This window comes from Lagenorhynchus albirostris, chromosome 14 (genome assembly GCF_949774975.1).
Source record: "Lagenorhynchus albirostris chromosome 14, mLagAlb1.1, whole genome shotgun sequence".
Taxonomy (NCBI): domain Eukaryota; kingdom Metazoa; phylum Chordata; class Mammalia; order Artiodactyla; family Delphinidae; genus Lagenorhynchus; species Lagenorhynchus albirostris.
In genome coordinates this window covers 37,347,959-37,363,411 of record NC_083108.1, presented here as the reverse complement: position 1 = coordinate 37,363,411, position 15,453 = coordinate 37,347,959, and the positions used below count along the sequence as shown (strand labels likewise).

At 34.4% G+C, this 15,453-nt stretch overlaps 1 protein-coding gene across 2 annotated transcripts in view; it reads left to right on the top strand.

Moving 5' to 3' along the window:
• KIAA1328 (KIAA1328 ortholog) overlaps positions 1–15,453 on the top strand; it is a 396,831-nt gene that overhangs the window by 13,245 nt on the left and 368,133 nt on the right. For both annotated transcript variants that reach the window (XM_060121098.1, XM_060121099.1), the window contains exon 4: positions 1,643–1,737. In XM_060121098.1, coding sequence (XP_059977081.1) covers positions 1,643–1,737 — 95 coding nt within the window. The remainder of the gene's footprint in view (positions 1–1,642; positions 1,738–15,453) is intronic.

Here is a 15,453-nt window from a genome sequence, read left to right as displayed (position 1 = left end):
CAGAGTCTCAGCCTCAGCATCACAAAACAGAGCATGGGGGATGGGTTTGAAGATGAATGTCAACAGCGTAACAACCAGTAGCTACAGAATTCCATTGTATAAATATACCACAGTTTAACTCTGGTTGACAAACATTTGTGTCTTCAGGTTTTTGCCTAAACACAATGCTGCTGAAGTTCTTGCCTGTGTGCAAGGGTTTCTCTTTTTTGTTTACTGAAATTTCTTTTAAAGGGTTTTCAGCAATTTTTCACATTGCCAAATCCAGTGACTTCTTTTTATATTCTGTTTAACTTTTTTGATCATTAGCACCATTAACCCCACATTCTTCTTGAAACTTTTTTCTCCCACAGTGTCGTATGCTTCTGATTCTCCTCTTGTCTTTTCAAAAACCAATTTTAATTTATTTTCTTCGGTTAGGAGATGATTTTTAAAAACTAATATTTTTTTCTTTAAGGAAAATTTTACAACATAGGAAAGTGTAAAGAAAATAATAAAAATCTAAACATTATCAATAATAACATATGGCTGAGTTTTAAATCTTTAAAACTCTGACTTGAGAGCCAGACCCACATTTCTAACTTCCTGACTAAACATTTCCACATGAATATCCTCCTGGCATCTTAAATTGACCATATCTAATATCTAAAGCCAAACCCATTTAATTTTTTTTTTTTTTTTTTACCATATCCTCTTTCTCATTTCCTTTTTCTCCCCTGTCTTTTCCATATTTGGATAGCAGTAATTCCAGGATTCATTTTAGGGGTCTTGGATTATTCTTGGCCACCTGAAGTAATTGGACTAACCTACTTCGTGGTTAGGCAAATGCCAAGGATTCTTTTTTTTTTTTAACATGTTCCTTTTACATGTTACCTCCAGTTCCCTTGTGAATCCCTAGGTTTCATGGCTTTAAAGCCCCCCTTTGATGTTCAATAACTAGGAGAACTTTTTATAGCACAAGAGATAGGATAGTACAGTGGGTAAGAACATAGACTCTGGAATCAATGCTTGAGTCTTGATTTTGCTACCTAACTGCTATATTCCTAGGCAAGATAATGTAACCTCCTCGTAGAATAGGAATAATACCTACCTAATAACATTGTGAAAATTAAATGGATAAGTATAAAATACTTAGAATATTCCTAATAATACTAGGTATAATGTTACCTATTATTACTATTACTCTTTGGTCTAATACCCTTTGGAATGAACCTTTGGATATATTGAGAGCTTAGAACTGGTGCTTCTGCTGCCAGCCTTAGTACATCTTTAAGCAGCTGTGGGGCTATGGTGTAGGAAAGATTCTCAGTATCTTCCATTAGGTGTTTGTTTCTGTGACATTCATCAAGGGAAAGTTGTTTCCTTAATACTCCCTAACACTTAAGCAGGCACATTTCCGCCTAAGAGTTCTTTCTGTGTGCTTTTCTGTGTAAATTTCAGATGTCCCCTGGTGGACAGATAGTTCCTTAGCCTGTGTTGAGTTCACAGTAGGTTTAAATGAAATGGGTAAATAGCGTTCTATTTTACCAGATAAAAGAGATCCAAGAAATTTCATCTCCTGTGCTTATTTTAAGAAATTTCTCAAAAAGTCTTAAAAATTGTTTTTTGTGAAAGTTGATCAGAAGGATTTTTTTTTTTTTTTAAGAATTTCTGCAGGGGAGGAATAAAGAGTGCATCATTGAAGGATTTATGTCTTGAAGATAAAAGACGCATTGCAAACTTAATTAAAGAACTGGCCAGGTGAGACAAAACCTTATATGAAATGCATTACTATATGAGAGAGTGGTTTTTTTTGAAAATAGAAAATTACAAATATGTTCTCATGTCATTGTGTCATTGTGTCATTGATCTTATGGGAGCAGTGACTTTTAGAATAAAAGGTATCCTGTGGTGCCAAAAAGAAAAGTAGAAGAAAACGTAAAATGGAAAAGAAACACTCTTCAGTTATGTTTTCTGGTTTAATTTCCCAAATTGTTTCATGGAAATATCTGCAGCAGTCATTTATCAAGAGGGAACATTTTGAAACTTAGCTCTGCTATTGATGTAGGTTGATATTTTAATCAGAGGCATAGCACTTTGGTTTTGCTTTAGTATCTGAAACAGAAAAGAACATTCATTTTATTGTGATCTTTCACAAGAATACTAGTTGTCATTTTGCTAACTTCTGATACTTTCAAGTAAGGGATTTTAAATTTTGAGAATGAGAGTTCTTAGCTGTTCTTAGCTGGAATAAACTATTCCAGTTTATTAATGATGTATATGAAGAATATTTACTTTGTATAATTTTTTGTTAATATACATATCAAGTTTTGGGGTCTTAAATAATAAATGAAGATGCTTATAGAGGAATGTGTTAATATAAATTATAAAAGTTAAGTTTAGGGGAAGGCCATACCTAAAAACTGATAAAATTATATTTATTTTTATCATTGAATTGCATGTTTGGAAATAGTAGGTCTTTTTCTTCTTTCTCTATTTTTAATTAAAGATAACTACATGAAGTGTTTCATTTTGAGACCTTAAAAGAATGTAGAGGCTTTTCTAGAAAGACCGAAGTTAAAAATTACCTTATTAAATCATAGAATCACAGGTATAAAAGATGACAAAAAGCAGTGATGTTTTGGGGGCTTAGGTTACAAGGTCTGAGATTTCAAAGTACATGCCTTAGTCTGAATGTGATATGCCACCTGAGATAAGCAGTAACCTCTTTCACTAGAATTCTTTGACTGTTCTGTTCCCTGAAGTAGAGTTTTCATGATCTCAAGTAGTGTTTTTTGTATTGGGAAAATATTTAATTGTTAAACATTTAATTTATGATCATCTCACAAGGCTTTTTACCACGAAGATGGATGTGGATGTCCTTAAAGCAATTACAGTTAGTTTGACTTCATATATACTGGTCCTGAATTGCCATTATTGTCCTGACTGATACATTTTCAGCTACCAGGCTTAGAGAGTACTTGACATCTTAGAGTATATTGTTTTGGTTTCAGTAAACTGCTGCTTTCTAGCAAAGTGCTCAATTCTCGGTAGAAGGTCATTGTGTTAGTACAAGGTTAATATTAGTACAAAGTTGACTGCTAAAAACCCCTGTTATTACTATATTAACTATTAACATACAGGTATATGGGAATAATGTATTCTTGATTCCTTGAATTTGCTAAGTTTCCTCTGCTGGATATTTCAGTCTATGTTTTTCTACTCATACTTGCCAAACTGTTTTTTTTTCAAGACAGTTTTGTGCTAGTGGGAAAGTAGAGAGAATTCCATGTACCTCAAACACTGGCAACAAAACATTTCTAGCCTTCATGTTCTTTTACCTCTGAATTTTCAACCTGATTTCAAATAACTGGTTTCCTGTTGGCATTAAATACAGTCATTTCTCTTTCAGCTTGAGAAATAAAGTATATACTCCTTTGACCAGATATTTCCCTCTAGCTACTACCTTCTTTGTACTACAACATAACCTCATTCCTAGAAAAGAGTCTGTAATATCTATAATACTGTTTTCTACTCTGTTGCATTTCATTCCCTCCTCAAACTTATTCATTTATTTTAAAATATAATATATGGAAGTGCAATTTATATACGATAATATGTACCCGTTTTAATTATATATTTCACTGAGTTTTGACAAATGTAAGATTACTCCAGAAAGTTACATTGAGAACTTTTACAGTCAGTCCCCTCCTCTATCCTCCATCCCAGGCAGCCATTAATGTGATTTCTATTATTACTGCTTAGTTTTATATCTGACACACCAGTATAAATGGCCCAACAGTATGTACTTTTTTCTGTCTGGCTTTTTTCCCTCAGCAAAATGATTTTTGGTGTGTGGTAAAATATACATAACATAAAATTTACCATCTTAACTGTTTTTAAGTGTACAGTTCAGTGATATTAAGTACATTCGTGTTGCTGTGTGACCGTTTCTGCCATCCATTCCCAGAACTTTTTCATCGCTGAAACTCTGTCCCCATTAAATAACTCCTCACTCTCCCCACTGCCTACTCCCTGGTAACCACTGTTCTATGTGCTTCATGAATTTGGCTATTCTAGATACCTTATATAAGTAGAATCATATAATATTTGTCCTTTAGTATCTGATTTATTTCGGAGCATAGTGTTTTTGAGACTTTTAAAAACTTGTTTTGTATAGGAGTAATGCATTTTTTATCATTGAGTAGTATTCCATTGTATGCCTGTACCTTAATTTGTTTATCTATTCATCTATTAATGGACATTTGGGTTGTTCCAGTATTTGCCTTTTATGAATGGTGTTACTTTAACATTCATGTACGAGTCTTTGTGTGGCTATGATGTTTTATTTTTCTTCTGTAAATACTTAGGCGTGGAATTACTCAGTTATGTGTTAAGTGTATATTTAACTTTATAAAAAACTGCCAAACTGTTTCCCAATGTAGTTGTGCTATTTCACACTCCCGCTAGGAACTTACAAGAGTTCCATCATTCTGCATATTCAATAACTCTTGGTATTATCATTTCTTTGCATTTTGACCATTCTCATGAGTATAGTGATATCTCCTTGTGGAATGAATTTGTGTTTCCCCAATGATTAATGTGATGATTGGCCAGTCTTTTGTTAAGTGTCTGTTCAAATCTTTTGCCTGTTTTTTTTTTTTTTTTTCACTCACCCGCTTCCTTCTTGACATTGAAGTATTAGAGTTCTTTATATATTCTGGATGTAAGTTTTCAAATATTTGTTTTTTCCTCCCAACCTGCAGCTTGCTTTTAATGCTCTTAATATTTTCTTTTGAAAAGCAATTTTTTTTTCTTTTGATGAAGTTCACTTCATCAGTTTTTTCTTTTATGGTTGATGTTTTTAGTGTTCCATCTAAGAAATCTTGCCCATCCCACAGTAGCAAAGATTTTTTCCTATGTTATAAAAGACTATATCTTTTCTGCAGAATTAACCTCCGCCTCCTTGTCAAAAATCAGTTGACCATATATGCATGGCCTATTTCTGGGCACTTTATTTCATTCCACTGACCTATATGTTGCCCTGATGCCAATACCACAGTAACTTGATTACTGTCATTTTATAGTAAGTCTTGAAATCAGGTAAATCCTATTGATTTTTTGTTCTTTTTGAAAATTGTTTTGGCTCTTTGAGGTCCTTTGCATTCCACTAAATTTTAGAGTCAGCTTATTAATTCCTAAAAGAACATTGCCTCCTGGAATTTTGTTTGGGGTATATTGAATTTACAGATCAAAGTGAGGAAAATTAACATGCACTGAGTCTTCCAATCTATGAATATGTCATATCTCTCCATTATTTTTTTAGATTTTCTTGCATTTTTTTCTGCAGAATTTGTAGTTTTCAGGGGTACAGTGTGTAAAATATGCTCATATTTTGTTGTATTTATCCTTAAGTATTTTATGTTTTTTGATACTATTATAAATGGTGTAATTTTAATTTTATATTATACTGTACACTGAATTTTAAATTTTATTTCTAATTTGAAAAAAAACAGAATTGATTTTTTAACATTGACTTGGTATCCATCAACTTCTTAAAATTCACTTGTTATAGTAGGTTTTTTTTGCCAGAGTACTTTGGATTTTCCACATACAAGATTATGTCATCTACAGATAAAAACAGTTTTATTTTTTCTTTACAATCTATAGATTCTTTTTTTCTTTTTCTTGCCCTTTGGCATTGGCTAGAACCTGCAGGACAGTGTTGAATGAAAGTGACGAGGGTGGACATCTTTGCCTTCTTTTTGTTATCTTAAATCTTTAACTATTAAGCACAATGTAAGCTATAGGTTTTTTGTAGATGTTCTTTATCAGGTTGAGGATATTTATTTTTGTCCCTAGTTTGGTGAGGTTTTTTTTTTTTTTAGTCATAAATAGGAGTAGAATTTTGTCAAATGATTTTTCTTCATTTACTGTTCTGATAATATGGTTTTTTTTCTCTGTTATACTCTGGTAAAATATGTTGATTGATTTTTGAATGCTTAATTTACCTTGCCTTCCTGGCCTAAGCCTCATTTGGTCATGGTGGTTTTTGGTTTTGTTTTTCATCTATTACTGAGTTTGATTTGCTAATATTTTATTAGAGATTTTTGTAACATGAGAAATGCTTGTAGTTTTCATGAAATGTCATTATATATTTTTCAACTTTATGTTTTAATTATGGTAAAATACACATAACATAAATTTTACCATCTTAACCAATTTTTAAGTCTACAGTTCAGTAATATTAAATGTATTCACGTTGTTGTTCAACCAGTCTCCAGAACCCTTTTCATCTTGCAAAACTAAAACTCTGTGTGCCCATTAAAGCTCCCCATTCCTCCCTTTGCCAGCCCCTGGCAGTCACCATTCTCCTTTCTCTGTCTGCAAGTTTTACTATTCTAGAACCTTATATATATGTCAAATCATTGTGTTTTTTACCATAATGTGGTAAAACACATATAACGTACAATTGACCTGTCGTGACATTCAGTACACTCACAGTTTTGCATAACCATCACTTTTAAGTTCCAGAACATTTTCACCCCAAAGGAAACTGTACCCATTAAGCAGTTGCTGCCCATTCTCCCTTTCCACCTAACCCCTGACAATAGCTAATCAGTTTTCTGTCTGTATTGATTTGCTAACTCTCGATATTTCATTTAACTGGAATCATACAATATGTGGCCTCTTGTGTCTGATTTCTTTCACTTAGCATAATGTTTTCAAGGTCGGCTGAAAAATACCCCATTGTGTGGATACATCACATTTTGTTTCTCCATTCATTCGTTTATAGACATTTGGGTTTCTCCCTTTTGACTGTTGCGAGTAGTGCGCTATGAATATTCATGTGCAAGTTTTTGTTTGAACACCTGTTTCAGTTATTTTGGCTATATACCCAGGAGTGGAATTACTAGGTCTTAGGTTGTTCTATGTTGAACTTTTTGGGGAGCTACCAATCGTTTCCACAGCAGCTGAACCACTTTATATTCCCCCTAACAGTGTACAAGGATTCCAGTGTTTCCATATCCTCACCAACACCTGTTGTATTTCATTTTTTTGATAATAGCCATCCTAGTAAGTATGAAGTGGTATCTGCTTGTGGTTTTGATTGTCATTTTCCTAGTGGCTAATGATGTCAACATTTGTAAGTCTTCTTTGGAGAAGTGTCTATTCAAGTCCTTTGCCCATTTTTTAATTGGGTTGTTTGTCTTGTTGTTGTTGTTGTAATAGTTTTACATATTCTAGATTTTTTTTTCATATTCTAGATTTTAGACCACTAAAAGATACATGATTTACAAATAACCTCTCATTATGTAAGTTGTTTTTTCACTTTCTTGATTGTGTCCTTTGAAGCATAAAAGATTTTACTATTGATGAAGTCTAAATTTTCTAATTTTTCTCCTGTTGATTGTGCTTTTGGTGACATATCTAAGAAACTACTGCCATATCAAAGATCATGAATATTTAACCCTATGTTTTCTTTTATGAGTTTTATGGTTTTAGCTCTTTATTCAGGTCTTTGGTTCATTTTGGTTTAATTTTTGTGTATGGTAAGAGGTAGTGGTTCAACTTAGTTCTTTTGCATGTGGAAATCCATTTGTCCCATTTGTTTTTATCATTACCAGACTCATGGACATTTTATTTTATTCTAATCCAGGACTCAAAGAAATAAAAATGGAGTAGCACAGTGGTACATTTTAAAAAAAGAACACTTTGTTTTGAGGAAATTATAGATTCATCTGCAGTGGTAAGAAATAATACAGAGAGATAGACCATGTCCCCTTTACCCAGTTTTCACCAATGGTAGCATTTTGATTAACTGTAGTGCAATATCCCAACCAGAAAATTGATATTGATAGAATTCATCAACCTTGTATAGATTTCACATGTACTTATTTGTGTGTATATTTAGTTCTGTGCAGTTTTATCACATATGTAGATTTGTGTACCATCACCACAGTCAAGATACAAAACAGTTTTGTTACAAGAGTCACTCATGCTGTCCTTTTATAAACATAGCTATTTTCCTTTGTACTGCTTTCTCCTTCCCTAATCCCTAGCAACCACTGATCCACTCTCCATCTCTATAATTTTGTCATTTCAAGAATGGTATATAAATGGAATCATACAGTATGTAACCTTTTGATATTAGCTTTCTTTCCCACTCAACATAGTACTTTTTAGATCCATCCAAGTTGTTGAATGTATCAATAGTTTCTTCCTTTTATTGCTGAATAGTATTCCATGCTATGGGTGTACTACATTTTCTTTAACCGTTCACCTGTTAAAGGATTGTTTTCAGCTTCAGACTGTTAGAAATGAAACGGCTGTGAATATTCAATGTATAGATTTTTGTGTGAGCGTAACATTTTCATTTCCTTGGAATATTGTGTCATAAATGCATATATAGTTTTGTCAGAAACTGCTGAACTATTTTCAAGGAGGGTTTACCATTTTACATTCCCACCAACAATGCAAGAGAGATCTACATCCTCTGCATTCTTGCCAACGTTTGTTATAATTATTTTGTATTGTAGCCATTTGGATAGGTATTTAGTGTTATCTAATTGCGTGTTTTTTTTTTTTTTTTTTGGGGGGTATGCGGGCCTCTCACCACTGTGGCCTCTCCCGTTGCGGAGCACAGGCTCCGGACGCGCAGGCCCAGTGGCCATGGCCCACGGCCCAGCCGCTCCACGGCATGTGGGATCCTCCCGGACTGGGGCACGAACCCACGTCCCCTGCATCGGCAGGCGGACCCCCAACCACTGCGCCATCAGGGAAGACCTAATTGTGGTTTTAATTTGCATTTTTCTAATGGATATTGATGTTGGACATTGCTTCATGTGCTTATTTGCCATCTTCTTCAGAGAAATGTCTGTTCATCCTTTTTGCCCATTTCCTGTGTAATATTTGGGTTTTTTTATGGATGAATTTTGAGAGTTCTTCATATGTCCTATATAGAGAGCCTTTGTTGGATATGTAGTTTGCAAATACTTCTTCATAGTCTGTAGGTTGTCTTTTCATCCCTTTCGTAGGGTCTTTCATAGAGCAAGTGTTTTTAATTTTAACTAGGTCTAGTTTATCAGTTTTTTCCTTTTACAGACCATGCTTTTATTGTCAAGTCTAAGAACTCTTTGCCTAGCCTTAGTACCTGAAGATTTTCTCCTGTTTTTTTCTGAAAGTTTTATAGTTTTATGTTTTGTATTAAGTGCATGATCCATTTTGCAATAATTTTTGTATAAGGTGTGAGGTTTAGGTTGAGCTTCCTTTTTTTTTTGCCTACTGTGTCCAATTGCTCCAGCGCCATTTGTTGAAATCTTTTTTATACTTTTGTCAGAAATCAGTTGGACATATTTGCATATGTCTCTTTCTCATCAGTTGGACATATTTGCATATGTCTCTTTCTCAGTTCTCTTTTCTAATCCTAATTTTCTAATCTAATCCTAATTCTAATCTCTTTTCTAATCTAATTGATCTATGTCTCTATCCTTCTGCCAACTGTCTTAATTGCTGTAGCTATATAGTAAGCCTTAATATTGGATAGAATGATTCCTCCCATTTTATTCTTTTTCAAAATTATTGTAGCTCTTCTAGTCCTGTGCCTTTCCATGATAACTTTAGAAGATTGTCAATGTCTATTAAAAAAAACTTTGCTGATATTTTAATAGCTATTACATTAAAACTATAGATCAGTTTTGGGAAAAATTGACATGTTTACTCTGTTGAGTCTTCCAATCTATGAATATGGCAAGACTCTCCATTTATTTAGCTATTTGATTTCTTTCATCAGCATTTTATAATTTTCAGGATATAAATCCTGTACGTGTTTTCTCACAGTTATGTCTAAGTATTTAATTTTTTTTGGACCAATTATAAATGTATTGTGTTTTAAATTTTGGTTTTCACGTTTGTCATTTCATGTTTGTTTGCTGTTTGAAATGCGATTGAAATTTCCGTGTTTATCTTGATTTCTGGAGCATTGCTGAACTCACTAGTTCTAGAGGTTTTGCTGTTGATTCTTTGGGGCAATGACAATTATGTCATTTGTAGATAGGGACGGTTTTATTACTTTCTTTTGAATGTGTATGCTTTTTATTTCTTATGGTCCTGGCTAGGACTCCCAGTGCTATGTGAATAGGAGTGTTGAGAGAGGATATGTTTACTATGTTCTTGATTTTATGTGGAAAGCATTCAATCTATCATCAAGTATGATGTTAGCTGTAGATTTTTTGTAGATACTCTTTTTAAAGTTGAGGAAATTTCTCTTTCTGCTGAGTTTTTGTTATGATTCCATGCAAGGTTTTGTAAAATACATTTTTCTGCCTCTATATCATATGAGTTTTCTTTAGCTATTTATTTGGTGGGTTATCTTAATTGATTTTTAAATGTTGGACATGCCTTACATACCTGTAATAAATCTCACTTGTTATAATTGTTTTTCTACATTGCGGGACTTGCTTTTATAGTATTTTGTTTAGAATTTTAATTTTTTTATTTTACTTTTTTATTTATTTATTTTTTTGGCCACACCACGCATCTTGCGGGATCTTAGTTCCCCAACCAGGGATCAAATCTCGGCCCCAGCAGTGAAAGCGGTGAGTCCTAACCACTGGACTGCCAGGGATTCCCTGTTTGGAATTTTTACATCAAAGTTTGTGAGAGGTATTAGACGGTAGTTTTCTCTTTTTTTATTGCCTTAGTCTGCTTTTAGTACCATCCTTATAAAGTGAGTTAGGAAGTATTCTCTCTTTTTCTGTTTTCTGTTTTCCGGAAGAAATTGTATAAAATTGGTGTTAGTTCTTCTTTAAATATTTAATAGAATTCTCCAGTGAAACCATCTGGGCCTAGATATTTCTTTCTGAAGAGCTTTTTAATTACAGTTTCAATTTGTTTAATGGTTATAAGATTATTTAAGTTGTCTATTTTGTCTTGGTTGAGTTTTGGGAGTTTGTGACTTTTGAGAATTGTTCCATTTCTTCTAATTTATGTCAACATAAAGTTGTTCATAGTATTCTCTTATTATCTTTTTAATGACTTCAGGGTCTATAGTGCTTCATTTGTGATATTATTTGTACCTTCACTCTTTTATTTTGTCAGTCTTGCTAGGCTTGTCAGTTTTAGAGATTTTTTTTCAAAGAACCAGCTTTTTCTTTCATTGATTTTTTTCTCTATTTTTCCTGTTTTCAATTTCATTGATTTTTGCTCTTATGTTTGTTATTTTATTCCTTCTTCTTATTTTATATTTATTTTGTTATTTTTCTAGTTTATTAAAATAGGAACTTGAGACTATTCTTTTTTTGATATAACTATTCAGTCCCTCTCATTACTACTTTCAGTGCATCTCACATGTTTTGATTTTTTGTATTTTCATTTCATTCATTTCTATGTATTTTAAAAAAATATTTCCTTTGAGACTTCCTCTTTGACCCATGGACTATTTAGAACTGCACTGTATAATTTCCAAGCATTTGGAGGTTTTCTCCTTGTCTTTCTGTTATCGATTTCTAGTTTGTTTCTCTTATGCTAAGAGAACAATTTCAAAATTTTTTTGAGGTTTGTCTCATGGCCCAAGATATGGTTGATCTTGATGAGTGTTCATGAGTGCTTGAAGAAAATGTTTATAATTGTAATTCTCCCAGTTTACATTGAAAAACCTGGTTTATATTATCTTTAATATATTTCCTTTTTTGTTTGATCATCCTGTATGTAACTAATCCTCCATCTCTGCCTCTACTCCCTCTCCTGCACAGAAGCCACCTCATCCTGCTGGAGCCTGAACTCCCCATTACCGTCCACCAGTTTCCCTCAAGGATGCCTTTCTCTCTGCTTACATTCCAGCACACCAACCCAGGCCATACTCTGCCTGAATGTCCTCTTCACTGCACTCTGGTTCTGACTCTTCATGTTGAGATGTCTCCACTCCTTGGATGTCCTCTCCTCTTTCCTCTGATTAGGCTTTGACACCCTACACCAAGCCACCCCTTTGCAGTTATGTCCTCCTTACCTTTCTCTGGCTCTGACCTCCACATGCTGATCCTCTCCCTTGTGTGGATACCCTCCTTCTTCATCTTGGCTCTGACATTTCACCAGCTTGCCCCTTCTTGAGATTGACCCTTCTCACTCTGCCTGGGCTCTGATACTACTCACTGGGCTGCCCTCTGAGTGTGTGTCCTTTTCATCCTCCTTGGGCTGTGATAACCTGCTTCAGGTTAACACTGTGTGGATGCTCTCTTTACTTTTTGTAGACTACTCTACACCAGCACCCACTCCCAACCCCTGCATAGACCCCTCTTCACCATACTGGGGCTCTGAATCTCGATGCTGGATCACTCCCATCCTCTTGCAAGGATAACTACCTCAAATACTTAGGCTCTGACACCCATGCTGGGCTACCCCTCCACATGGATGCTCTTCTCATCTCGTTGAGGCTCTGCTGCCCGTGCTGGATTACCCTCACTTGTTGATGCCCTCAACTAGCTTGGCCAGTGACATCCCACTGGGCAGACCTTCTGTGCACCTCTTGATGTCACTCTGATTCTGACTCTGCTCTGTGTCATGGTTTTAGGACTTAATTGTTCAGGAAGAAAAAGGAAAGTCGAAAATGAAGAAGAGAAATAGGAAATGAAAACTCAGTGTTCAGTTTAGAAGAGAAAAAAGTTTTCTCTTTGCGTAAAGGACATTTAGATGTATTTTCTTATTCTTGAAGAAACACATTGTTTTATATTTATATACTTTGCTTTCCAACTCGTGTCATATAAAATAAGACAAAAACTCTGATTCTTTTGTGTTCTGCCTACCTTGCCTGGTACATTGCTTTTTTAAAACTAATATACTTTTGAATAAATAGAGAATAATGAAAATGTATTAATAGAGGGTTATTAGGAGGCTAAAGTTTTGAAAGTTGTTTTCATTCATGTTTTTTCAGTAAAAATTAGGCATAAAGAATGGAGGTTGTTTCGGTTGTGATAAAGGTCAAACCAAATGGGGAAAGTGTTGGAAGATTTAGGAAATCTTATGTATTCCTATGTCATATTCAAGTATAGTATGCTTAAGAATTTCAGCTACTGTGCAGATCTACTAACATTGTTTTAGGAGAGAAGTCACTGAGTGCTTAGCACCCAGTGTTGACCATTAACAAGCTTATTTTCAGAATTCTGTAGTATTCAGTAACTCTCAGTACAACATACAAAACAAACAGCGTGTTTGCAATTACAGTGACATGCAATATAAAGGCAAAGTGATAACTGTATCTTTTTTTTAATGTTGCCTTTGAGGTGAAAAGCATTCTTACCAAAGCATAGCCTTTTTAATAAAAACATGGCCTTGACTTTATCAGTATAAGAGGGAAAACCAAATATATCCAAATTCTAAGACTGGCTTACGAATATCTTGGGGCGATCCATTGAGAATCTAGCTGTGAGGTCCTTTTTAGTCAGTATCTTTATTGGTGTTATGTATGAAAGAATAAAAAAAGATGCCTATAAGATTTATTGCTGTTTCTAAATGAAAGTAAATGTTAATAGAAAATATAAATAAAATTCAGAATTGGTATAAGAGCTTGGAAAATGGTTTCATTCAAGCAGGATAGAAGACAGTAGTGACAAGTACAGGTTATTAAGTGCCTAGGATAAAAATAAATTAGAAATTCATTTTAGGGACTTCCCTGGTGGTGCAGTGGTTGAGAATCTGCCCGCCGATGCAGGGGACACGAGTTCGTGTCCCGGTCCGGGAAGATCCCACATGCTGCGGAGCGGCTAGGCCCGTGAGCCATGGCCACTGAGCCTGCGCGTCCGGAGCCTGTGCTCTGCAACGGGAGAGGCCCCAGCAGTGAAAGGCCCGCTTACCGCAAAAAAAAAAAAAAAAAAATTCATTTTAGAGAGAGGCTTACTGGTTAGGCCCAGTGAGTGAAAGAAAAAAAATGCATGGTTCCTAGTTAAATTTAACCTGAACATGAGCAAACAATATTGTGCTATTTGGCAAGAAAACAAATAGATAAAAACACTTGGTGTGAGTTTTTAATCCGTAGATGCCTCCTTAATAATCTGTATATGCTCAGAGAACTTTTTCACTTGTGTTAACTACACTAATAAAATAATAGAATACAAATACAAATCAAAATTTACAGGCTAATGGATAACACATACCACAAAGATAAATTAGGAATATTATATATTATTTAGTTTATAAAAGAGAGTATAAGACATGACTTGATATATGAGTTTCAAGTAAATAAAAGGGTTTCCCTGAGGTGTCCAGCATTGATTTACATTTGCAGAAGGATAAGTGGAATATTGATTAATCTTTTTAAGAGGTATTAGGTTAGAGAAAATTCTTTTTGTTCAAGATTGCTGAATTAAGTGACCTCAGAAAGTCTTTTACAGTAAAATTAATGAATTGTTTGCATGGATGGGAAAAGTAGTTCATTTATGAGGACTTGAAAAATGAATGGCTCTGCAAAATATTGTAGCTTGTGCTGAAAGATGGTGACAGTTCTTTATTTACGCATTTGCATTTTTTTACTGAGACTTTTTAAGATGGGCAGGGGTACCATAGACTAATGCACAAACCGTACTATAGCTCATTCTTTAAAGGGAAAAAAAAGTTTTAAAATAATCTTGGCTACAATTGCAGTTTTTGATGTATATGAGCCATATTCTGAGAAGCCTTAGAAAACCTCCACTATTTCATGTTCTGAGCCCACACTGTCACATAGTGCATGGTTCCCTAGTGAATACCTGTGTGCTAACTCATTTGAGGACAGGGTTCTTTTTTAGGCTCAGATACTCTGATTTTTCCTAGAGGACAGTTTGCTATTTCTACTTAACATTTCTCAGAAGAAAAATAGAAAGTGTAGCACCATTAGGTTCCCATTGTAAAATGAGTAGGTCATCATTATTTTATATTTATTCCTGTCTTTTATTTTTTGAAACCAATCATAATTTTGGGTCATAATTAAATGTACATTGCAGTACAATAAGAAGGTTAGACTTTAATTTTTCAGTGACTCAGTTTTTTTTCTTCCTATTTGATGCCTTTATGGACTTGGGGCGGGGTATAAATAGAATTTATAATGGATTATATAGTAAATTTCAAGAAAAGATAAGGAATTTTTAAATTGCTTTAGGTAGAAAGGCATTCTCTGAACTCTAGTGTATCTTCATGCTGTAGAACAGTTAATATGCCAAAATGCATTCTCAGATTGTCAATTCTGAGCTCTAGAATTGAAAGAACAGTTTTTGAGTGACTAGCGTACAATCTTTCTCTTGGTTCTGGCCGGATACTTCTTCCTAAAAGAGGTTAATTTTTCAATAGCATTTTTTTCCTCCCTTCTGCATGGCCTCTGGAAGCATGCACAATGCCATTTGAATGTGGACAGGCTCCTCTGACCCTGCTGGATCTATGCAGAATTATGCCTGCTTGACCTACTCAGAATTATGCTTGGGCCACAGTTTGGTTATGAAAAGTTGAAAGGCC